At 44.6% G+C, this 26,923-nt stretch overlaps 1 protein-coding gene across 1 annotated transcript in view; it reads left to right on the top strand.

The window, feature by feature from the left end:
* The first annotated feature begins 1,599 nt into the window (after positions 1-1,599).
* The window catches only part of LOC138665877 (uncharacterized), a 41,623-nt gene continuing 16,299 nt past the window's right edge, over positions 1,600-26,923 (top strand). Inside the window, exon 1 of the mRNA XM_069753804.1 lies at positions 1,600-1,925. Within this exon, the coding sequence (XP_069609905.1) occupies positions 1,897-1,925 (29 nt within the window). The 5' untranslated portion in view covers positions 1,600-1,896. The remainder of the gene's footprint in view (positions 1,926-26,923) is intronic.

The following is a 26,923-nucleotide window of genomic DNA, read 5'->3' as shown; positions in this document are numbered from 1 at the left end:
GGGTAATCAATACAGAGGAGGACAATTTTATATTACAGGATGATTTATGTAAACTAGAAGCTTGGGCTGATAAATGGCAAATGAGCTTTAATGGGGATAAATGTAAGGTCATGCACTTGGGTAGAAGTAATAAGATGTATAATTATGTGCTTAATTCTAAAACTCTGGGCAAAACCGTCAATGAAAAAGACCTGGGTGTATGGGTGGATGACAAACTTAAATTCAGTGGCCAGTGTCAGGCAGCTGCTACAAAGGCAAATAAAATAATGGGATGCATTAAAAGAGGCATAGATGCTCATGAGGAGAATATAATTTTACCTCTATACAAGTCACTAGTTCGACCACACTTAGAATACTGTGCACAGTTCTGGTCTCCGGTGTATAAGAAAGACATAGCTGAACTGGAGCGGGTGCAGAGAAGAGCGACCAAGGTTATTAGAGGACTGGGGGGTCTGGAATACCAAGATAGGTTATTACACTTGGGGCTATTTAGTTTGGAAAAACGAAGACTAAGGGGTGATCTCATTTTAATGTATAAATATATGAGGGGACAGTACAATGACCTTTCTGATGATCTTTTTAATCATAGACCTGAAACAGGGACAAGGGGGCATCCTCTGCGGTTGGAGGAAAAAAGGTTTAAGCATAATAACAGACACGGATTCTTTACTGTAAGAGCAGTGAGACTATGGAACTCTCTGCCGTATGATGTTGTAATGAGTGATTCATTACTTAAATTTAAGAGGGGACTGGATACCTTTCTTGTAAAGTATAATGTTACAGGGTATATACACTAGATTCCTTGATAGGGCGTTGATCCAGGGAACTAGTCTGATTGCCGTATGTGGAGTCGGGAAGGAATTTTTTTCCCCAATGTGGAGCTTACTCTTTGCACATGGGGTTTTTTTGCCTTCCTCTGGATCAACATGTTAGGGCATGTTAGGTTAGGCTATGGGTTGAACTAGATGGACATATAGTCTTCCTTCAACCTTAATAACTATGTAACTATGTAACTATGTAACTATGATGCTGACGGGGTTAACAGAGCGCGTGAACACGATTAATGCAATACTGAACATTAATATTTGTGGCGTCGCTTTTTCTTGACAGTCGCTAATGAACTCCACACCTTCGATATTCATGTTACGTGGTTGAACACTAATATCATCATAAAAATCAGTAAAAGGTCATTTTTTTTTCACAGAACAGCACAATTGCATTGATAAATCTCCTGCAGAAAACACTACGCAATGGGAAAACCAGAGGCGCTTGTTCACTTACGCATGCGCAGTTGATACTCATAAAACAGTAAAACAGCGCAGTGGATTGCTTAAGCTAAACACGTACAATATTTACGTACGCATGCGCAGTTGATACTCGTATTACTTCAGCGCGGTGGTTTGCTGACGATAAACACGTACACTATTTATGTACGCATGCGCAGTTTATACTCGTACGGAGCGCAGTTGTTTACTTACGCTAAACACGTACTATATTTATATACGCATGCGTAGTTTATACTCGCACTATCCCTGCGCAGTGGTTCCCTTACGCTAAACACGCATGTGCGCATGCGTAGATGTAGCTCTTGACGTCACCGGAAGGCCTAGTTCTCTTTCCCCCCGTGCAGCGGCAGGTTGTGGCCGGTCAGTTCGCTCTCGCAGCTGTCGGTCGCCTGTGTTATTTCTATCTAGCACCGGTTTTTCCCCGTGTGACTGACAGCAGGAGGACAATTACCTCTCCCTTATAGCAGAGCCCGAGGAGTCCTGTGTGTGTCGTTAGGGAGCACTTCGCAGTATCGGCGCTGGTTTATGCGCCTTGGCAGGACGTAACTATCGTCCATTGTCGCATCCGATATAAATCGGGAGAGAGGTTGAGTCGCGATCTTTTGTTACCATGGTGAAGAAGAACAGCATCCCGGATAGGTGAGTATGGCCGGTCCGCCATGACGTTACACATTGATCTGCTGGCTCGGCCCCAGGGCTCTCTGCTTTGGGTTGCTGGCTATGTCTTAATGTAAGTGGCCGATCTAGGAGCCTGTAGAACTACAGGTCTCAGCATGCGCTCCACCTGATAAAGGGCAGAGCCATGACATAGGCCCCCACCTGTAAGGTAGGTATCTGTGTGTGGAGGTAAGTATGGCCACGTGCACACGTGACGGCGATGTGGTCAGTATGGAGGATGAGCGCTCGGCTGACGGTCTGTGCGCCCCGGTGATCAGTGGCATCTAACCTCATCCAGGGCTCCCGGCTGCTACCTCTCAGGTTATGGAGGTGCTTGAAGGGGTATTCCTGGCATTAAAGGGTCTGTCCACGCATGGCTTGTGCATTTGGCTTCTCTCAGTTGAGGAAGAGAACCTAATTGTCACGTGACCATAAGTATTGGGTGACGTGACCGTCCACTCACATAATAATAATAATAATAATTTTTATTTATATAGCGCCAACAAATTCCGCAGCACTTTACAATTAAGCGGGGACATGTACAGACAATAAATTCAATACAAGTTAAGACAATTTAAACAGTGACATTAGGGGTGAGGTTCCTGCTCGCAAGCTTACAATCTACATTCTCACATCTGTAACACTGAAATCTCGTGCTTATACCTATCCGCTCTAATGACCAGTCCATGCGTCCCGTAATCATCCGCTTAAAACAGATCCAGTAAGCAAAAAAAAAATAGCGCTTTCCATAGACGTAAATGTTTTAAAACAAAAATAAAAGATCCAGTTTCAATCAATTTTTTGTCCTGCTGAAATAACTTATTTCTACAGGATTTGTTTGAAACAAATGATTACTTCCCATGTGAATTTAGCCTAAATTATCCCTATATAAAGGATCCGTGGTGGTCCCAAAGGCCAGACCTCTACTGACCCGGAAATTGTCATCTATTCTTTGGATTGATAACTTTTAATAGTGGAAACATCCCTTTTATTTAAAAAAAAAAAAAAAAAATTTTTTTGTTCTGACCATAATGAAGAAATGTAAGACATCATGCATTGCAAGTCTAGATTGCATCCCCTTTACTATGGAAGAGCAGGCTTTCCCCTTAAATTGAAGCAAAATCACCAGAAAGTACAAAAACTTTTTCAGCAGGTCATGCACACAGGATAACTCTCGGCTGACTGTTTGTTTGGCTTTTAGCTGTCTTCCGATTTCCCATGAGATCTCCACTGAGCTTTCATTTGTTTTCAATGAGGGGGAAAAAAATTGTCTAGCCGGCCATACACGTTAGATGGTTGTCTGAGGAGCGATGCTTTGCTAATCGTTCAGTGACTGCCATCTCAGGCGACTCTCCCTTACACAGAAGTGCTCATATGGCCAAGTATGTACTGAGAGCCACCAGCAAACTTCGTCCGGCGACAAATATATCCGACATTGGAATTCCAACTGTCCGATACTTCTCATACCTGATGAGACCCCCCTCCCATATACATTAGTGGGTGCAGGCAGCTGACTCTCATCTTGGACAGCTGCTTAACTCTTATGGAAACCAGAGATTTGGCATGATGAAGTCCAACATTACACAGGGGGCTGTAAGTTCGGGTTCAGGAGACCTTCGTTCACTCTGGACCTTACACATAAGACAGTCGTGTGAAACCGGCCTAAAGCACATTTGTCATGAAGCCCATTTAGATTGGCAAACAAGCATTCTCGCATGATCAAACAGCCCAGTGAATGAGAAAAATGCTCGTTAGTACGGTTAATTAAATGATATTCTATGGGCAGGGAACGTTCGATCTAAACAGTCCAGTAAATCGCTCATCAGCTTGTTATAGTCTGTTAGCGGCCAGTTAATGAGCTACATGAGCCTGAGGAAAAGAGCCATTAGCCTATGGTGGTGGAGAAAGCACCCGACACTTTGCCCTGATTCTTGATTCCCAAACAGTGGGCAATATGAATTAGAGCCTGGCTGTACAGGTATGGTAATATAGCCAGAAGATCCGTCTGTGAACCATAGCCGTAGACTTGTCCAGCACCGTCCCCGGGTAGCTATAGGCGATTGATGGGTCTCTTTATTGAAAAGACGTATCGATCATCTGTAGCGGCACTGGGAAGAAGTGGCGCCGGTCTAGTCTATGGTCCCCGGATGGATCTATCTATTTCCTGCAGTCGTGCCAGGCTCTGAGACATGTCGCCCTTGGTTTGAGCAGCGTGAATCATCAGTTTCTCTTTAAGTTCCGAGTTCTCTGATCACCGTGGCCACAGATTATCAGAACAGCTATTAGTTATCGTCCATATTGACCAAATCATCGCAGCATCTCTGGCAAGCTTGCCGTACAGGTTAGTATGGACTGAAACCCTATTCCCCAGCTTTGATTACTTGATGCTCTGCAGATCCATGTGTAACCATGTAGACTGTGTCACATTTTATGGATTTTAAGCCAGTGATATCCCCATAAGTTGAGCTATGGTAAGTGTCTGATCATTGCAGACACTTGCAGTATAGCGATACCTATCGGGGAGGAAGCGGATACCAACTGTATATTACTTACTGAATGTTGACAACTCTCGTGAAGGTATGTAAATCATGCGTGGAAATGGGTTTTAGGTAAGTTTATATATTTTGTAGGGCTCATGTTTAAAGCCAATGGCTTTCGTTGTCCTAACATGGCAGGCATCATCTATGGCCTCTAGGTATATTTCCACAGTTAAAGGGGTGGCTCTGGACTAAACTTTGATCATGTATTTATAGGATAGGTCACAATATGAGTTTGGTGAGGGATTTGCACCGAGACACCTCCATCGATCAGCTGATATCTGCTCCAGCATAGCCAGATGTAAGCAAACTACGGAGCAGTACACAGCAGCCCGGTAAACTGTATAGTGGCCGCTTCCAGGTAGATGGCAATGTACGGGGCCGCTGCGGTCTGCTCGGTGTTGTGCTTACATACGTCTGCTGATGGAGCATTTGTCTACTGATCCTAGGGGGTGTTGTTGAGCTTCAGATCCTCACTAATCTCTGTTGATGACCTTGTTCATCTTAGTTTACAACTCCTTTATCTTTTGGGGGGGGGGAGGGTTTCTTTTCCACACATGGTGTATACTATCACTCTTAGTCCACTACTTCTGCTTCTTATGTTACTGTTGGCCGGTTGGCTTACTGTTACATTACATTTTTAGAACCTTTTTGTTACCATTTGTCCTCTAAGAATAAATCACTGCATTGTCGCAGTGAAGGCCAATCCCGGTTGGCAAGTTTGGATTGAGATATTGTCATGGTTTTCGGCTTATAAATAGTGTAGTGTAGGATGATTTAGTGTACTTGTTGCCTTGATGAGCTTTTAATCTTGCGGCCTTCTTAATATTCTTTAACATCTCGCGTTCATTGCATCTATCGAACAACAGACAGAGCGCCGTCAATTGTAACTTGAAGCCTTTCTTTGTAATGGGCTGTCTGGTGCCTTTGCATACTAGACATTGCTATCTGGATATTTGAAGTGATGGAGTCAAGCGGTCACCTTGGAGAGGACCCCATCTCTGTGCCGAAACAAGAGAGCTGCTCCACTGAACCTACCACGTACATTCGTTGGATAGCTGGTCATTTTTTTTTGGAAAGAATGCCAGGTAACACCACATCAGTAATAGCCGATCATGGAGGGGAGAAGCAGACTCCACTTTTTAAGGATCCAATGAACCTGTGATAGCTGTTAGGCAAATTAGCGGTCGGCCGACAGCTACATCATCCGACTCCACCGTACGACGCATCGATGCTCAGCTTGGCTGAGAATATGGCTTATCTAGCGGGAAAACTAAAGGTTCAGGCACCTCAATTCAAACATTCTGATCCTTCCGTCCCCTAACTGATGATGTCCATACAAGAGACGAGTGATAAATTCGCAGCTAGCAGGTTGATATTCTGTGGCCTCTAGACAGGAGCCCTGCAAACTGTTTCCCACCTGTTGAAATCTCCATCTTTCCTTTTGATTGGCTGGTCTGGCATGACGACATGTGTGCGTCACGATGCAACGGTGACGTTTCGACAGGCTGTCTAATCATGAGGAGCTGGAGGTTCCAGCAGAAAAAAAGGCGGATTGCAAATTTCTTGTCTAGAGATCTTAGAATACTGACCTGACTTCACTCATGTCTTCTCCATACACATTGTTCACCTTCCATCTCATCTGTATGGAGGAGGGCTTCACTCTTAAAGGGAATCTGTCACCCCCCAGGACGTATATGACCTATTAATATGGGCATACAGGTAATAGAAATGTTACACTGGTCCTACCTGTATGACTCATATTAATGGTCTTTTTGCTGAGAAATGTTATATTCTGTCTTTATATTAATGATTTCTTCTGGGGTGTGCGTTGTGTGGAAGAAATCCCTGCCTCCTGTCTTCATTGTAATACTTACCCCCCTCCCATCGGCATCAGCTACGGCCGTGAAATCCTGCTCCCTGCACATCAGTAATACATACATCATCTTCCGTTTTATGGGCTCTGCATTCAGGGATCTTCTGCGCAGGCATCAGCGACTTCCACTCCGGTGTGCGCACTGTAGTGCAGCGGTAGCACCCTATGCAGTGATGAGGCAGTGAACCAGCAAAGTTCAAAGAAAACGTCCCTTTAATGTTCAACTCGCAGCACTACGCAGTACTCTATATTCTTCAGACTGCAGCTAATAAACACGCCAGTCCACCTCCAAGACCAGTTTTTGTGGGCTGCTGTGTTTGTCAGGCCTCTCTGCTCCCTTGGCTGTTTGGCTCCGCTTGCCTGTGTTGCCTCACACAGGTGGAGCTCTGCATAGCCTCTTGCTCTGCACTCCAGCAAACACCAGACAGACAATGAACCTGACACACCCAAACCCTATACTGCAGGGTTTTAACTGGAATCTGTGGCTTTCAGCCACATGGAAAACCCAGGCTGGGAATGAAACTGACTGCACCACTACCATCCTGTAGTCTGTTTCAAAGCACAAAAGCAGAGCAGGTTTTCCCCAAATCTAGCTCGGACAAATAGCTTGTCCAAGACTCATACTCACTTTTATTCTGCGTTGCAATCACAGCTACGCCTGTGACTGCAATTCACTCCCATGGCCTAAATACGCCTCCGTGCGCATCCTCAGCGACCCCCTACATATAACACCGGCCACTGCCTCACAGCACTGATAAGGTGCTCGTCCCACTTCTTCCCTGCATAGTCATCGCCATGTACACATGGTTCCTATCGATGACTGTGCAGGGAGGGCATATTATCAGTGCGCACACCGGAGGTCACAGTGACTCGCCGGTGTCTTTGCAGAAGATCCATGAATGCAGAGCCCACAGAAAGGAGGATGAGGTCTGTATATCTGAGGGAGTGCAGGGCGCAGGATTCCGGGGCCATAGCTGACATACATGGGAGGAGGGTAACTATTACAATGAAGACGGGGCAGGGATTTCTCCCACGCACCGCACGCCCTGTAGCCTGGAAGAAATCATTAGCATAAGGAAAGAATATAACACTTCTCAGAATCAAGACCATTAATATGAGGCATACCGGTAGGACTAGTGTAACATTTCTATTACCTGTATGCCCATATTAATAGGTCATATATGTCCTGGAGGGTGACAGTCCTTTTAAGTTACTTTATAGTAAAGCCATAGACGGCAATCTGTATCTTATACCATAGGAAATATTGTTCTTCTCATAAGGCTGGGTTCACATTGCGTCCCCCCAGTCCGTCAGACAGACTACGTTACACCGCGGTGTAACGTGGTCCGGTAACGCCGCCATTGAATGCAATGTCGGATGCATCACTAGTGCACGCCCACAGTGGGCGTGCACTAGCCATGTGCCGTCATTGAGTGATGGCTGGTCATTTGTCCCAACGCGCTCTGCAGCTTCAGATAACTTTTAGTCTTGCATAGGTGGAATAAGGGCTAGATTCTCATATAATCTGGGCTTTTGGATGGTTACACAAACGTATGTAACCAGTAATCAAAAAAGGAAAAGAACCACCAGAAAATACTTGTCTATTACGTTCAAAGGAATTTAATTGCCGTTTTGTATTTTAGGTCAAATCACAAACATCTCCCCCCTGTACATGTGACCTTTCCTTTCTGAAAGTTAAGGTACCGTCACACTGAACGATATCGCTAGCGATCCGTGACGTTGCAGCGTCCTGGCTAGCGATATCGTTCAGTTTGACAGGCAGCAGCGATCAGGATCCTGCTGTGATGTCGTTGGTCGCTGCAGAAAGTCCAGCACTTTATTTCGTCGCTGGACCTCCTGCAGACATCGCTGAATCGGCGTGTGTGACGCCGATTCAGCGAAGTCTTCACTGGTAACCAGGGTAAACATCGGGTTACTAAGCGCAGGGCCGCGCTTAGTAACCCGATGTTTACCCTGATTACCAGCGTTAAAGTAAAAAACAAACACTACATACTTACCTTCTGCTGTCTGTCCTCGGCGCTGTGCTTCTCTGCACTGGCTGTGAGCGCCGGCCAGCCGTAAAGCACAGCGGTGACATCACCGCTCTGCTTTCCGGCCGCTGTGCTCACAGTCAGTGCAGGAAAGCACAGCGCCGAGGACAGACAGCGAAAGGTAAGTATGTAGTGTTTTTTTTTTTTTTTTTTACTTTTATGCTGGTAACCAGGGTAAACATCGGGTTACTAAGCGCGGCCCTGCGCTTAGTAACCCGATGTTTACCCTGGTTACCGGCATCGTTGGTCGCTGGAGAGCTGTCTGTGTGACAGCTCTCCAGCGACCAAACAGCGACGCTGCAGCGATCGACATCGTTGTCGGTATCGCTGCAGCGTTGCTGAGTGTGAAGGTACCTTTACAGTATGTGCAAGATTTCTGTTGTGGAAGCAAATTCCTCACCTTTTCTGGCTTAAAAAAAAAGTTTGCAACTTTTTGCTCCTTCACAAGTTGTGGCACGTGCACACGATCCGGACTTGCTGCGGGTTGGACACTGCGTCCTTGTGCAGCGTCAAACTCGCAGCGTTCAGATGTTGCACCCGGCCTTAAGGGTGACAGCCAACAGGATCCCTATGACGCGAGAAAGTGGCACAGTTATATCAGAAATCTACTGCAGCTCGTAAGTGTTGTATTAGGAGACATGCATTTTTCTTCAAGACTTCTTTGATAAAATGGTCCCCAGATCTCATTCACATTGCACTATGAATTTTTGTTTGGTGAGCTGTGGAATGCTGCCGAGCTGTCCTCTTGCTTTAGGCATCCAGTGACCCCATGTCATTTGGAGGAATCGGCGCTGCCCTACCTTTTTTTTTTTCTTCTGGTTTTCAGTTAAGCATTTCATAAAGAAAAGTAAACCACACTGTATTTTTTTTTTTCTACTTAAGTTTATATTGGGTGCAGATGTTGGGAGATCTTGACCTATGTTCCCTACATAAGGCGGAATCATTGTGTAAATTTGGCTTAAATGACCCATCCCCGGCTCTCTTGCCTACTTGGCCGCTGTTTTTGGTACTCCGAACTAGTTCATCTGAGCTCAGTATAGGCCTCAGGTCAGTGTATTTTACTGGCTTTGATGGTTTCCGGCATTTTTGCTATTTGGTTTTGTGCAAGTGTCATTATGTTTCATTTTCATTTTTTTCTTGTGTCCTTTTTGTATTTTTCTTTGGCCCCTAGTCGTTTTATAATCTGTAGTTTTCTGTAAAATTAGGCTATGTTCATATGTTGCATTTTTGCAGGGTTTTTTAATGCAAAACTTCAGCTGCGTTTCACAGTACCAGCAAAGTCTGAGATTTCAGAAATCTAATGCACACAGCTTTTTATTTCCTGCATTGTCAGAAAGCTGTGTTTTTGCAAAATGCAGCATGTCACTGTTCAGCGTTTTTGCAGTTTCATTTGTTTTTCATTGAAAGCAATGGGTATTACAAAAATGCAGGTATCGGGGTTTGCTGTGTTTTTGGTACCAAACCTGATGACCTACAATCACATCATTTTTTTTTTTTTATGCACTAAAATTTATCAGCATGCACAAGAGACAAATGTACCAACAAAAATTAAGCAAAACCTGCTTTTTTTGTATGCAGCTTAAACCTTGCATTAAAAAATGCAGCAAAAATGCAATATGTGAACATAGCCTTACGGTGGAGTTTTTCCTTCCCCTTTTCACTGTTCCTTGCAGCAACACGCTATATATACATTTACGGTGTCAAACCTGTTCTACAGCCAGCCCTGCATCTTCTATATTTATTTTTTTCCCGTAAATATTTCTAGCCCTTACAGGAGAGATTTCCACATAAAGTTACAAATGCGTGTTCACCCCTCCATTTGGTCTGCAAAGCAAAAACTCTTGGCTCTCTAGTTAGGAAGGGTATGTCCTACGGCTGTCGGATAGGGATGTTGACAGATGGACATGTCGCGTGTAGGATATGCGCGGCCCTCGACCCGCCTCATTTCCCACAATTTCCCCAATACATTCGTGTCTTAGCAGTGATCTTACAAACCATGTTACAAAAATCTATATAGTTTTGTTAATAAAATACTTAGAAACTTCACTTGTGTGTTTTTGTTCTTGTATGGGACCTGTAAATCTGTCTTGGGGTGCAGTCGGAAAGCCGCATAAAACCGAACACAGTGCTCGGACTGGCTGGCAGCTCTCCTGACCCATGTGTGACAGCTTTGTGTATTTCTATGCAGCTGTCACGCTCAGGTCAGAGAAACACAAACGGACGTATCACTTATGCTCTGCTGAGATGGAATATCCTTAGTATAAAAACATTTATTGGAACAGGTTAAAAGTCTACGCGTTTCGAGGTCACGCAGGACCTCTTCATCAGGACAAACCTGATCTCCCCTTTTTCTTGACATCCCATTGTCATTGGATAAGACCCTATTGTGCTTTTTCTTTCCCAGTTTTTTCACGCTCAGGTCAGGAGAGCCACCGGCCAGTCTGAGCATTGAGTTCCGATTTTGGTCCAATAAATACTTCCTTCTGACTGCGCCTTTAAGGGTATGTGCACACGTCAGGATTTTTTCCTGACAAAATCCTGAGAATTCTGCCAGAAATCCGCGTCCTTTTTTCGCGTGGAATTTGCGCAGATTTTTTTGCGGATTTTTAGCTTTTTTTTTTTTTCTGGAATGACCTTTTTGATAGGAAATCCGCAAAAAATCCGGAAAAAGATAGAGCATGTCCGGATTTTTTGCGGAATGCGTTTTTTTTTGCGGAAAAAAACGCTAACATCCGCACAAAATGCGGAATGCATTCTAAATGATAGGATGCATAATGTTAGCGTTTTTTTTACCGGATTTATAGCGTTTTTATAGCGAAATTCCGCAAAAAAAAACGCTAAAAATCCTGACGTGTGCACATACCCTAAGGGGTGTTTCCAACTGAACAAACCTATATAGCAAGTAAAATGACTTACTACTACTTATCAGTTCTATTAGGCACGGTTCCTGTTTCTCGGCTAGATGTCCCACTGCCAGTTATGGCTAAAGGCCCCGTCACACATAGCGACGCTAAAGCGATCCCGACAACGATACGACCTGTCAGGGAACGTTGCTGCGTCGCTATGTGGTCGCTGGTGAGATGTCAAACTGTGAGATCTCCCCAACGACGCAGCGGCGACCTGTAGCGACCTGTACAACGATATTTCATGACGATTAACAGACCTCAATGAGGGACGTCCTGTCATGAGGTCGTTGGAAAGGTGTCAAAGACACCCAGCGGGACCTCAACGACCAAAAAAAGGTCCAGGCCATTCCGACACGACCAGTGATCTCACAGCAGGGGCCTGGTTGCTGCTACGTGTCACACATAGCGAGATCGCTACTGAGGTCGCTGTTGCGTCACAAAACTTGTGACTCAGCAGCGATCTCGCTAGCGATCTCGCTTTGTGTGACGGGGGCTTAAAGGAGTGTGTGAAGTCTGCTGATTGCGTATTTCAGTAGCTAAGCCAGTCCCCTTCTCTACTATTTCCGAAGAGGGTGCTCATCAGAAAAAAAACTAATACCACTAAAAAAAAATTCTTTATTAGAATTTATTAAAAAAGCGTCAAAAAACAAAACTCGAAAAAAAACAAAAAACTAGGCAGCTTTTTCTAACCTGCAAAGCACCATATATTGGGTAGGCCTAGTAGCCCCTGCCAGAGCCCTGCCTGTCGGTCCTGTCCCACCCTATCCTTATTCCTGGGACTGCTCAGCTGATACAATAACCTTTGTTACTATCAGTAGGCGCTTGGACCATCCGGGCTAATGTAGCCCAATTGGTGTTTTATATAGCCTGTGACCTAATTGGTGTGTGTTACGTGTTTGAGTAGGGATTTCCAGGGATATTAGGGGGAGCCGCCGTAGAGCGGGGGCGCCATTTGCATCTGAGATAGGGGGCCAACCTCCGCTGACAGGCAGGGCTCTGGCAGGGGCTACTAGGGTTTACTAGGCCTTCCCAATATATGGTGCTTTGCAGGTCAGTTAGAAATAGCTGCCCGGTTCTTGTTTATTTTCATGTGGTTGTTTTTGTTTGTTTTTTAACTAATTCTAATAAAGAATAATTTTTTACTGTTATTAGTTTTTTCTGATTAGCACTTGCTATAACTAATCCTGTTTATTTGAGTCAATAATTGATATGTGTGAAGATAGTTAGCTATTGAAATATGCCCACAGCTCCGGTCACATGTCAGCACTGTAGCGGCTGTCCTATGAGCACAGGACTGAAAGCGAGCTGACCAAAACCCATTTAAGAGTGAGGGTCCTAACTTAATAAACCTGTTGGTAAGTTCAAAAACTTACTAATTAAATATTTAGAGGTCTTGAGACCCCCACTGATTCTGAAAGCTAAAAGTCCATAGTGTGAAAGAGCAGTGGTCACACATGCTCACTAACTCAATTAAAGGGCTCGTCTAGGACTTTACTATTGATGGCCTATCGGTGCCCCAGACACCTCACATCCGTCACTCATGGCCTCTGCGCGCCAGGTGCCGCCTCCTCTCCTTCAGTAGCGTCCCTGGCGCCTGCGCTGTGATTTCGACTGCACATGCCCGAAAAAAAAACTGCGCTGGGAACGCTAATGAAGGAAGAGGAGGCGGCGCCCGGTGCGCAGAGGCCATGAGTGACGGATGTGAGGCGTCTTGATTAGGGGGAAAGACCTGCCCCCTGGGACGATTTCACAGGTATGAGGGACAAATTTCAAAAGCGATTATCGCAGCAGTGCCAGGGACCCAAACTAAGAGAGCCACCTTGTCAGAATGCAGCATTAGTGCTGCACAAGGTGGCTCTTTTAGTTACAAACGCCTGGGGGGTGACAGGTTCCCTTTAAACTCTCGGGCAGCCCCTTTAGCTGTGCACAAGTCTTATAGAGCGGTAATGGAGCAGTATTGGCATATACTATTGCTAAATTTGCACATTGCACCCTAGCTCTCATATTTGGAAGGGATCCTGGTGGTTAAATACTTATCGATCGGACATTAATCTCCAATTATGTGTATACAGTGGGTACGGAAAGTATTCAGACACTTTGAATTTTTCACTTTGTTTCATTGCAGCCATTTGGTAAATTCACAAAAGTTTATTTTTTTTCTCTAATGTACACAGCACACCATCTTGACGTAAAAAATCAGAAATGTAGAAATTTTTGCAAATTTAAAAAAGAAAAAAACTGGAATATCACATGGTCATAAGTATTCAGACCCTTTGCTCAGTATTGAGTAGAAGTCTCTTTTGAGCTAGTACAGCCATGAGTCTTCTTGGGAATGATGCAACAAGTTTTACACACCTGGATTTGGGGATCTTCTGCCATTCTTCCAACCAGTCGTCCTGTCCCTGCAGCTGAAAAACACCCCCATAGCATGATTCACTGTTGGGATGGAATTGGGCAGGTGATGACCAGGGCGTGGTTTTCTCCACACATTCCACTTAGAATTATCACCAAAAAGGTCTATCTTCATCTCATCAGACCAGAGAATCTTATTTCTCATAGTCTGGGAGTCCTTCATGTGTTTTTAGCACAGGCCCGACTGGAGGGCTGCAGTGATAGTTGACTTTGTAGAACTTTCTCCCATCTCCCTACAGCATCTCTGGAGCTCAGCCTCCGTGATCTTGGGGTTCTTCTTTACCTCTCTCACCAAGGCTCTTCTCCCACGATTGCTCAGTTTGGCTGGACGGCCAGGTCTAGGAAGACTTCTGGTGGTCCCAAACTTCTTCCATTTAATGATTATTGATGCCACTGTGCTCTTAGGGACCTTGAGTACTGCAGAAATTATTTTGTAACCTTGGCCAGATCTGTGCCTTGCCACAATTCTGCCTCTGAACTCATTGTCCAGTTCCTTTGACCTCATGATTCTCATTTGGTCTGACATGCGCTGTGAGGTCTTATATAGACAGGTGTGTGCCTTTCCTAATCAAGTCCTATCAGTTTAATTAAACACAGCTGGATTCCAATGAAGGAGTAGAACCATCTCAAGGAGGATCACAATGAAATGGACAGGATGTGACTTAAAGGGAACCTGTCACCCCCAAAATCGAGGGTGAGCTAAGCCCACCAGCATCAGGGGCTTATCTACAGCATTCTGTAATGCTGTAGATAAGCCCCCAATGTATCCTAAAAGATAAGAAAAAGAGGTTAGATTATACTCACCCAGGGGCGGTCACGGTCCGATCGACGTCCACAGTCAGGTCTGGCGCCTCCCATCTTCATCAGATGGCGTCCTCTTCTGGTCTTCACGCTCCGGCGCAGGCGTACTTTGTCTGCCCTGTTGAGGACAGAGCAAAGTACTGCAGTGCGCAGGTTCCGGGCCTCTCTGACCTTTCCCGGCGTCTGTACACTGCAGTACTTTGCTCTGCCCTCAACAGGGCAGACAAAGTACGCCGGAGCCGGAGCTTGAAGACCAGAAGAGGAGGTCATTCTATGAAGATGGGAGGCGCCGGACCGCGACGCCCACCAGATCGTACCATGGCACCCACCGGATCAGACCGCCCGCCCAGGTGAGTATAATCTAACCTCTTTTTCTCATCTTTTAGGATACATCGGGGGCTTATCTACAGCATTACAGAATTCTGTAGATAAGCCCCTGATGTCGGTGGGCTTAGCTCACCCTCGATTTTGGGGATGACAGGTTCCTTTTGGGGATGACAGGTTCCTTCTGAGCAAAGGGTCTGAATACTTTCCTTACCCACTATAGGTGATATTTGTTTATAGGACAACCCCTGTGTTATATAACTTGTATGATTTGTGTAGGTGCCCTGATCCTGCTCCATCCCAGGTCCCGGCCACCTCATGTCCAGTCCAGTGCATCTTCTCCTTTTGCGGCCTATGCCCAAAACTGTGTGTGAATGTGATGGGCTGAGTACATATTTCATTATCTAACCCAGCCTGCTTCCCCAATGAAGGGGCCTGGCTTAGAAATACAAATAATCAGCTGTCCCCCGTCACGCACCTTCTCTAGCCAGAGGACCAGTAATGTATGGTTTGAAGACAATTAGCAGGCTTTTTTTGTTTTGTTCAGCTGGAGAATTACTTGCAATGTAAAGCCGGTCTTGTTGCCCCCCCCCCCCCACAAAGAGGCTTTAGTTTCACAAGCTACCGGTGGAAATAAAAAGTTCTGTCCTAGGTTACTAGATTGAGATTCACGTGCTGAGATCGCCATCACCACCAGTTGTTTCAGTAAAGGGTGCAATTTTGTGCTCCTTGGGCTCTTGTCTGACTGGGGCAATGGATAGTATATTTAGTATTTAGCATTTTTAGGTTATGTTCACACGTTGCATTTTTGCTGCTTTTTTATGCAAATTAAAAGCTGTTTTTTTACAGTACCAGCAAAAGCGATGAGATTTCAGAAATCTCATGCATGCTTTTTTTTTTCCCGACTGAATTAGAAAATTCATTTTTGCAAGCTGTCGCGTTTTTGCAGCGTTGTTTCGCACATAGCAATTAGTAAGTGCAAACAAAGCTTTCAACAGATTTTTGCTGGAAAAAAAAGCTACGCAGGTACAGCAGCATGTGAAAACTTTATTTTGTTTAAAGTTTAAACCGTAATGTCATGGTCTCCTCACCTGAATATGGCTGTTAGTATTAGTACAAGTTAAATTAAATAACTGTTAGGCTACGTTCACATTTGCGTTGTTGTGTGTTGCGTCGGCGACGCAACGCACAACGCATGCAAAAACGCATTGTTTTTTGATGCATGCATCCATTTTTGGCTTGATTTTGGACGCCAAAAATTGCAACTTGCTGTGTCCTCTGCGCCCTGACGCTTGCGCCAAAAATGCCGCATGCGTCATAAAACGCAAGACAACGCATGTCCATGCGCCCCCATGTTAAATATAGGGGCGCATGACGCATGCGTCGCCGCGGCTGCGCCTGACGCAACGCTAATGTGAACCTTAAGTGAGCAATGCCTGATCAACTGGATGACCAAGCAATGTGTTAAGTGAACAGTGCCTGACCAACTCAATGCCTGACCAGTGTGTTAAGTAAACCGTGCCCGACCAACTTGTGTATTTTTTTTTCATGAATCCTATAACCTTATTTCAGATACAAAAAAATACTTTTAGAGTATTTGCACACGTTTAGGATTTTCCGCGATAGGATGCATATGTATGCGTTTTTATCATTTAGAATGCATTCTGCAATTTTTGTGCACATGATGCGTTTTTTTCCACGAAAAAATGCATCGTGGTAAAAAAAGCATGTTCAATAATTTTGCGGGTTTTTTTCCGCGTTTTTCACGCTATTTAATGCATTGGGAAGCTCCGGAAAAAAACGAGCAAAAAACGCATACGGATTTCTGGCAGAAATGTCCACTTTTTTTCAGGAAATTTCTGCAGGAAATCCTGAACGTATGCACATACCCTTACCGCTAAATAATTTGATCGAATTGCCCTTTTTTTTTTCTTCCAAAAAATGTTTTATGGTCTTGCATATGTCTTTGCATTGGTGGCCTAACACCTTGTATCGTTTATGCTTGCAAGGTGGAAGCAAAGTTCTTGAAAAATTCTGCAAAACCTGTGTTTTGTCTGTATCTATTTTACTGCCAGAGATCAGGCTTATGCTGCAGCAAAAAAACAGCCTGTTAACATGGCCTAAGAGTAGATAAGCGGAAATGCTGCTGGGGTAGGCCTATTTTGCTTATTTGACCTGCACTGTTGGGTTCTATATTTGGAGTAGATGCCTTATGAAAGGAAAATTGCAGTTCTGCAAGTTCTAAGGAGTACGGAGAAAGTGTGAGAAGTAGGGTTGATCGAATAGCTTATCCGAATAGCTAAAGAACTTACCGAATAGCTGCATCGGCAACCTGGATACCTGGAGCGCTCCCAATAATCAGCTGTTCGGTGCCGCAGCTGCATGTGCATTCAGCTGCCAGGATGAAAACTAAATCTCCGAGCAGTCCTAAATACTCGGAGGTCACCTAAGCGTGCTCGGGAAAACCCAAGCAATGAGTACACTCGCTCATCACTAATGTTTATTTCTGTTAATGTTGATGATTATGGATTGATGTTGATGATTATGGATTGCAGCCAATGAAAACCCAGAAGTGATTATCTCAGTAAATTAGAATACTTTATATTACCAGCTTGAAAAATGATTTTAAAATCCAAAATGTTGGCCTACAGAAATGTTTGTTCAGTAAATGCACTCAATTCTTGGTCGTGGCTCCTTTTTGCATCAATTACCACATCAATGAGGCGTGCCATGGAGGCGATCAGCCTGTGGCACTGCTGAGATGTTATGGAAGCCCAGGTTGCTTTGATAGAAGTCTTCAGCTCATCTGCATTGTTGGGTCTGGTGTCTCTCATCTTCCTCTTAACAATACCCCATAGATTCTCTATGGGGTTAATGTCAGGCGAGTTTTCTGGCCAATCAAGCACATTGATATTGTTGTATTTAAACCAGGTATTGGTATTTTTGGCAGTGTGGACGGGTGCCAAGTCTTGCTTGGAGAAGGATTGTGAGCCTTCGCGGGCAGGGTCCTCACTCCTCCTGTACCAGTTATGACTTGTATTGTTTAAAATTATTGTACTTGTTTTTATTATGTATACCCCTCCTCACATGTAAAGCGCCATGGAATAAATGGCACTCAAACAGTAAATAATAATAATAATCTCCAAAAAGCTTGTCGGCAGAGGGAAGCATGAAGTGCTCTAAAATTTCCTGGTAGATGGCTGCACTGACTTTGGTCTTGATAAAACACAGTGGACCTACACCAGCAGTTGACATGGCTCCCCAAACCATCACTGATTGTGGAAACTTCACACTAGACCTCCAGCAGCTTGGATTGTGGCCTCTACTCTTCCTCCATACTCTGGGTCCTTGATTTCCAAATTAAATGCAAAATTTACTTTCATCTGAAAACACCTTGGACCACTGAGCAACAGTCCAGTTCTTTTTCTCCTTGGCCAGGTAAGGCTACTTTCACACTAGCGTTGTTTTCAATACGTCGCAATGTGGGGAAAAACGCATCCTGCAAAGTTGCCCCATAGAATAACATTAGCGACGCATTGACACACGTTGCAACGGTCGTGCGACGGTTGCACCGTGTTGTGGCGGATCGCCGGGAGCAAAAAAAGTTACATGTAACGTTTTTTGCTGCCGATGGACCGCCTTTCCGACGGCGCATGCGCGGCCGGAACTCCGCCATCACCTCCCCGCACCTCACAATGGGGCAGTGGATGCGATGAAAATCTGCATCCGCTGCACCCGTTGTGCGGCGCTAACAACGCTAGCATCATTGCGTCTGCACGTCGCATCGCGACATGCAGCACACGACGCTAGTGTGAAAGTAGCCTAAGAAGCCTCTAGCGTTGTTTATTGGTCATGAATGGCTTGACACAAGGAATGCGACACTTGTAGCCCATGTCCTGGATACGTCCATGTGTGATGGCTCTTGAAGCAATGACTCCAGCAGCAGTCCACTCCTTGTAAGTCTCCCCCAAATTTTTGAATGGCCTTTTCTTAATCTTTTCAAGGCTGCGGTTATCCCAGTTGCTTGTGCTCCTTATCTACCACACTTTTTCTTTCCACTCAACTTTCCATTAATATGCTTGGATACAACACTCTGTGAACAGCCAGCTTCTTTAGCAATGACCTTTTGTGGCTTACCCTCCTTGTGGAGTGTGTCAATGACTACCTTCTGGATATCTGACAAGTCAGCAGTCTTCCCCATGATTGTGGACCCTACTGAAACAGACTAAGGGACCTTTTTAAATGCTTAGGAAGTCTTTACTGAGATAATCACTTTTGGGTTTTCATTAGCTGTAAGCCATAACCATCAACATTAACAGAAATAAACACTTGAAATAGATCACTCTGTTTGTAATGAGTTTCACTTTTTGTATTGAAGAACTGAAATAAATTACCTTTTTGATATTCTAATTTTGTGAGGTGTAATAAATAATATACACTGCTCAAGAAAATAAAGGGAACACTTAAACAAAATGTAACTCCAAGAAAATCAAAATTCTGTGAAATCAAACTGTCCAATTAGGAAGCAACACTGACAATCAATTTCACATGCTGTTGTGCAAATGGAATAGACAACAGATGGAAATTATTGCCAATTATAAAGACACTCAATAAAGGAGTGATTCTGCAGGTGAGGGAACCACAGACCACATCTCAGTACCAATGCTTTCTGGCTGATGTTTTGGTCACTTTTGAATGTTGGTTGTGCTTTCACAATCGTGGTAGCATGAGATGGACTCTACAACCCACACAAGTAGTTCAGCTCATCCAGTATGGCACATCTATGCGAGCTGTGGCAAGAAGGTTTGCTGTGTCTGTCAGCGTAGTGTCCAGAGGCTGGAGGCGCTACCAGGAGACGTGGAGGGGGCCGTAGGAGGGCAACAACCCAGCAGCAGGACCGCTACCTCAGCCTTTGTGCAAGGAGGAGCACTGCCAGAGCCCAGCAAAATGACCTCCAGCAGGCCACATTGTGCATGTGTCTGCACAAACGGTTACAACCCGACTCCATGAGGATGGTATGAGTGCCCGATGTCCACAGATGGGGGTTGTGCTCACAGCCCAACACCTTGCAGGATGCTTGGCATTTGCCACAGAACACTAGGATTGGCAGATTCACCACTGGCACACTGTGCTCTTCACAGATGAAAGCAGGTTCACACTGTGCACATGTGACAGACGTGACAGTCTGGAGATGCCGTGGAGAGCGATCTGCTGCCTGCAGTATCCTTCAGCATGAGAGGTTTGACAGTGGGTCAGTAATGGTGTGCGGTTGCATTTCTTTGGAGGGCCGCACAGCCCTCCATGTGCTCACCAGAGGTAGTCTGATTGCCATTAGGTACCGAGATGAAATGCCAGACCTCATGTGGCTGGAGTGTGTCAGCAGTTCCTGCAAGATGAAGGCATTGAAGCTATGGACTGGCCCGCCCGTTTCCCAGACCTGAATCCGATTGAACACATCTGGGACGTCATTTCTCGCACCAACGTCACGTTGCACCACAGACTGTGCAGGAGTTGGCGGATGCTTCAGTCCAGGTCTGGGAGGAGATTCCTCAGGATTCCATGCGCCCACCTCATCAGGAGCATGCCCAGGCGTTGTACAGCAGGGAGGTCATACAGGCACGTGGAGGCCACACACACTGCTGAGCATCATTTCCTTGTCTTGAGGCATTTTCACTGAAGTTGGATCAGCCTGTAACTTCATTTTCCACTTTGATCTTGAGCATCATTCTATCTCCAGACCTCCGTGGGATTTTAGTTGTGATTTTCGTTGATCATTTTTAGGTTTTATTGTTCTAAACACATTCCACTATGTAATGAATAAAGATTTACAACTGGAATATTTCATTCGGTGATATCTAGGATGTGGGATTTTAAACAAAGTTTTAGAATCTGGTGATGTCCATAATTAGAGGAGCCATCTTCATTCTTTCATTCTCCTATGTGTATAGACTGGTCAGTAACCTGGAGCAGAGCAGGGGGATATCTAGTTAGTAGTGATGAGCGAGTATGCTCTTTGCTCTGGTTTTCCCGAGCACAGTTGGGTGATCTCCGAGTATTTGTAAGTGCTCAGAGATTAAGTTTACATCACTTCAGCTGAATGATTTACGGCTGCTAGACAGGCTGAACACGTGGAAATTCCCTAGCAACCAGGCAACCCCTACATGTGCTCAGCCTGGCTAGTAGCTGTGAATCATTCAGCTGAGGTGACGAAAACTTAATCTTCGAGCACTTACAAATACTCGGAGATCACACGAGCGTGCTCGGGAAAACCAGAGCAAAGAGTATACTCGCTCATCACTACTAGTCAGTTCTCCTATGCTCCCCGGTCATCTTTGCAAGCTATATTTTTCTCTGAAATGTCGCAGCTTTTTAGAGAAAGACATAGTTTCATGTAAAAGTTTGGACACCCCTGGTAAAAATTACTGTTATTGTGAACAGTTATGCAAGTTGAAGATGATCTGACTCTAAAAGGCCTAAAGTTAAAGATGACACATTTTCTTTTGTTTTTAGGGGGCAAAAAAATAAAATATACAAAAATGATTTCCATCTTTTACATTTTAAAAGTTACAAAACGTAAAACTGGTCAATACAATAGTTTAGGCACCCTTGGAGGTTTGTGTTCTCAGATAACTTTGACCAAGGTTTCAGATATTAATTAACCTGGTTGGGTTATGGCTTCTTCACTATCGTCAAGAAATTCCAGGTGATGCAAATTTCCTAGCTTTCTGAAAATCCAGCCTCCTCTAACCTTGTGCCAAAAATCATCAGCCATGGGTTCTTCTGAGCAGCCGCCTAGCACTCTGAAAATGGTGGAAGACCACAAAGCAGAAGGCTATAAGAAGATGGCAAAGCGGTTTCAAGTTTCCCTTTCATCAGTTCCAAATGTTATAAAGTTAAGGCTACGTTCACATTAGCGTCTTGCGTGTTTGCGTCGGGCGACGCAGCAGCGACGCATGCGTCATGCGCCCCTATATTTAACATGGGGGACGCATGGACATGCGTTGTGCGACGCATGCGTTTTTTTTGCCGCAAGCGTCGGGCGCAGAAAACGCAACAAGTTGCATTTTTCTTGCGTCCAAATTTCGGCAAAAAACGACGCATGCGTCGCAAAACGCAGCGTTTTTGCGTGCGTTTTGGTGCGTTTTTATTTGTCTTGTGCGTTGCGTCGCAAAATGTGAACGTAGCCTAACAGGAACAGTGGAGGTCAAGATAAGGTCTAGAAGACCAAGCAAAATTTCAATGAGATCTCTTGGGAGGATTGCTAAATCAGAAACCCTGCTTGACTACAAAAGACCTTGAGAAAGATTTAGCAGACTCTTGACACCTGCACAAATATGGCATTCATGGAAGAGTAATCAGAAGAAAACCTCCTGCATCCTCACCGTAACCTTCAGTGTCAGAAGTATGTAAAAGAACATCTAAACAAGCTTGATGCATTTTGGAAACCAGTCCTGTGGACCGATGAGGTTAAAATACAACTCTTTGGCCACAATGATCAAAGATATGTGTGGAGAAAAAAGGGCACAGAATTTCAGGAAAAGAACATCTCGTCAACCATTAATCATAGAGGTAGATCAATCCTGCTTTGGGGTTGTGTTGCATCCAAAAATGCTGTTTAGTGGTAATAGCTTTGGCCCTTTAAGAAAGTGGACATTAAGCCAGGGTCTCTGCGGCTTCATTGTGTTGACAGCTGTGAGAAATCCGGTCTCTAAATTGGGAGATACATATGTGTGTGTGGGAGACTAGGGGTTTGCAAGATGTAAGTAGGGGTAATGTTTTTTGTAGTGGAAAGTTTAGAAGCCAAGCCTGGCATGTCGGAGTGAAGAAAACTAAGCCATGTATTTCTCTGCTAAAATAGATTTGGAAATTGTCCCTTCAGGAAGGAAGAGGACTAGAACTCTAGTGCCACCTATTGGAAGCAGCGATTCTAAGAGTCAAGCCTTGCAGCTTTACTGTTAGCTGGAAAATTGGGGCAGTTACTGCTGACAGCACCATTTTCCTACCCTTTTGGGTGGTCTAGTATTCCTGTGGCAGAATGAAGAGTAGCATCACAGGGCAGCGCCATTTTGTGTGTGACTGCCCTGTGATCTGCTATCACCAGCAGTTACTGTCTCTCTCTCTCATCAGTCTCTCTCACCCAGAGTACATGATTCTCTCATCCCCCTCCACAATGTCTGGCCATTCACTGCATTCCTGCAGCTCCTTATCTTATGAAGGGATAAATCACAGCTCCTGCTGACAGCTCCTGTTCCAATAATGCCAATGGTACACTGTTCCTCTTGATGTCTCTGCTATTCTGCACCTACTTTTCTTCTGCATTTTACTCCTCTCAGCATTCAATCTAGGATATGTTCTGCTGGAAGCAGTACTGATTATGTTAGAAGCAGATCCGAGGGCTCCATGAATATGGCAGAACACTCCCACTACTGTGGATTGTGCAGCCCACAGAGGCATGCCCAGTTCACAGCAGTGAGGGTTCTATTACAATAGATAGGGTCGGAGTCCATCTGTTATCTCCTATGACCATGGGGTGCCGTAATATGACACAAAGTGTCGTGCTGCTACTGTGAAAGCAAGATGTCAGCCTCCAGTGCCTTCTTTAAGCTCATAACACACAAAATGTTTCAAATGCAATCAAAACTTGGCTGTAACAGCATGTTATGCTACATTACATTGATTTATTAGTTATCTACAAACGCAGTATCTTCCCTTTAAGTACAAAACCACTACAGGCAGATGTTACATACAACACTACATATATAACATTTCAGTTAAGGTCAGTGGCTTTTATTCTCCCCCAAACACTGCACTAAGTAAGGCATGAGACTTAGGGTACCGTCACACAGTGCCATTTTGATCGCTACGACGGTACGATTCGTGACGTTCCAGCGATATCCATACGATATCGCTGTGTCTGACACGCAGCAGCGATCAGGGATCCTGCTGAGAATCGTACGTCGTAGCAGATCGTTTGGAACATTCTTTCGTCGCTGGATCTCCCGCTGTCATCACTAGATCGGTGTGTGTGACACCGATCTAGCGATGCGTTCGCTTGTAACCAGGGTAAACATCGCAGGGCCGCGCTTAGTAACCCGATGTTTATCCTGGTTACCAGCGTAAATGTAAAAAACAAACAAACAGTACATACTTACATTCCGGTGTCCGTCAGGTCCCTTGCCGTCTGCTTCCCGCACTCACTGACTGCCGACGTCACCGCTGTGCTCTGCTTTCACTTTACGGCCGGCAGTCAGTGAGTGCGGGAAGCAGACGGCAAGGGACAGACACCGGAATGTAAGTATGTACTGTTTTTTTTTTTTTACGCTGGTAACCAGGGTAAACATCGGGTTACTAAGCGCGGTCCTGCGCTTAGTAACCCGATGTTTACCCTGGTTACCCGGGGACTTCGGCATCGTTGGTCGCTGGAGAGCTGTCTGTGACAGCTCTCCAGCGACCACACTACGACTTACCAACGATCACGGCCAGGTCGTATCGCTGGTCATGATAGTTGGTAAATCGTATAGTGTGACGGTACCCTTAGACATGTGAAGTTGGCCATACTTTAATTTAATCAGAGTGAGCACAATAATTTTGAAGTCGATTCACAATTTTCTTAATTAATACTATTGAATTATGCAGCATAGATAAAAGGAGGAAGATGCAGCTGTTTCTAAAAGGCTTATTCTGCATGAGGACAATACTGCTTGTAAAGGCTCAATGTGGAAGAAAATGAATCGGCTGCCTAAAACGTAAGATCCATTTAGGCTACTCTAATGGTCTGACGAGGTCTAATAGCCTTTTCACATAGGCAGATGATGCACACTGAATGATCTCTAATACATAGTTCAGTGCACGTAGGCTGCCTTGTTCTCGGCAGCACAATCATTTCTCCAGACAGACGAGTGTCTTGCTTAGGCTAGGTTCTCATTGCGTTAGGGCAATCCGTTTAGCGCTAAGCGCTAGCAGATTGCGCTAACGCAGTGTCTTTTTAGGGGTCGCGTTAAACGTCCCCGCTAGCACAGATCCCCGATCTGCGAGAGCGGGGAAGGACCTCGGGCGTCCGAGGCGCGCCACAAAAGAACGGCACATTGCTACCGCGTGCCGAAAATGGCATGCGCTAGCGATGCGCTTTAACATTGCTGGCAATGGGAGCGCTAAAGGACGCGTTGCACGGCGTTAATTTCGCCGTGCAACGCTGTCCGTTAGTGCTCATCCTAAAACGCAATGAGAACATAGCCTTACTCATTTGGGTGTTTGGCAGCTTGTTTTCACTTTAACATTGTGAAACAAGCGTTCCTACGATCTCATTTACAATAATCACAGTTTACATGCACTTTTAGGTCTGATTCACACGCGTTTCATGTACCTTTTCTAGCTGTATTTTTAAAAATGGATCCTACACAATGGGTCTGTTCATATGTCAAGTGTCTGCAAAAAATAAAATAAAAATGTAAACTATAATTTTTGCCCTGAGTTTATGGGTCTGTGAAATACTTGGAAAGCACATTGATGCCATCCTATAGTGGTCTGTTTTTCACTGATCGTTCCCTAGAAGAAGCTTGAGAAACCTTTTCTATATATATATATATATATATATATATATATATATATATATATATATTTTTTTTTTTTTTTTTTTTTGCATATAACAAAAACCGGGGAAACACTTTACAGTGAAACCTGACACTGATTAAACACTGATAAAAATCTGATCTCAAACACTTACAGAAAGAATTCAAGAAAAATTTCCAACATCTACATAAACCCTTAATCTGAGCCCCTCCTTCATACTGGACAGGATTCACCTCAGTTACAGTTATATCCTCCTCTTCCTGCTGCTTTATAATACACAGGAATCCATCTTACAGTGCCTCTTTATAATGACAATCAGCATTATGGAAGCAATAATTGTATTTATATGCATGGCTCATAAGTCCCCTCACTCTGACATGCCAGGCTTGGCTTGTCACTCTCCACAAGGAGAAATGTTACCCCATAGACCCCAGTCCAGAGACTCTCACTTGGACAAATCAGATCTCATACTTTGCACTGATGAGGGGCAACACCCAAAAACACCATGTGTGCAAATTGAGATTCTGGCTTGGCTTTTATCCCAAGTCCTATTGCTAAGTCTTACTATTGCTGCTTGAGGTCTAAAATGGAAAATGCTCCCCCTAGTGGAAATTATATATATTCGTAAGAAAACATAGAATATTTTTCATATAGAATTGTTTGCAAACATTGCATTAATACATTTTAATGACTATTTTAAGCTTAATTTCACACAAAAAAAAAACTATAAGAAAACTGGGGGCACCTTCCCTTTAAAAACGTATAGGCAAAATGATGAGAAATTCATATTAGAGGGGTTTGTGTACTATTCGGACCACACCTTCAATATTGTAATTCCCAGTGTAAAATAAAAGTAATGGATAACTCCCACACCAGTGCCATCCCAGTGATGTCAGCGCCGAATGTCACGGCACTTGCGTGGCGCTGGGCCACGTGAGAACTGCAGCCAATCAGCAGCCATTAATAGGCTGCTGCACTCACACATCCCTCAGGCAAAACTTGGGATTTGTGAGAACTGCAGCCGCTGATTGGTTGCCGCTTTCACGTGGCCGTGAGCCCAGCCCTGACATTGCAGGTACGGGAGGTGAGCATCTGTGGTTCTTATTTTAAATTTTACAGTAAGGAGTACAGCTTTTAATAAGGTTTATTCCAAATACTGGACAACCTCTTTCAAGCGTACTATAACTCATCTTGGGAGACGGAGAGGTTTTTAGGGCCTTTTCACACTGTCTTTGTATGTGCAGAGAAAGCCCTTGGCGCTTTTTAACCTGTTTGTCGCCTCCCCGGGCAGAGCTGGAGAGGAAGCTTACATAGGAGGGATCCGTTAACAACTAATTGACTCCGATTCTGTATATACAGTGTGTCCGTAAAGTCATGGTGCACTTTTAACCAGTCACTGGAAAGCAACAAAAAACGATAGAAATGTGAAATCTGCTCCAAATAAAAGAAAACCTCTCCCAGTTTCATACCTATTCAGTGCAGTTCGATGTGGGCTCCATTTGTT

Source organism: Ranitomeya imitator, chromosome 2 (assembly GCF_032444005.1).
Source record: "Ranitomeya imitator isolate aRanImi1 chromosome 2, aRanImi1.pri, whole genome shotgun sequence".
Taxonomy (NCBI): Eukaryota; Metazoa; Chordata; class Amphibia; order Anura; family Dendrobatidae; genus Ranitomeya; species Ranitomeya imitator.
The sequence above is the reverse complement of the archived record's forward strand: the minus strand, read 5'-3'. Positions and strand labels throughout refer to the sequence as shown.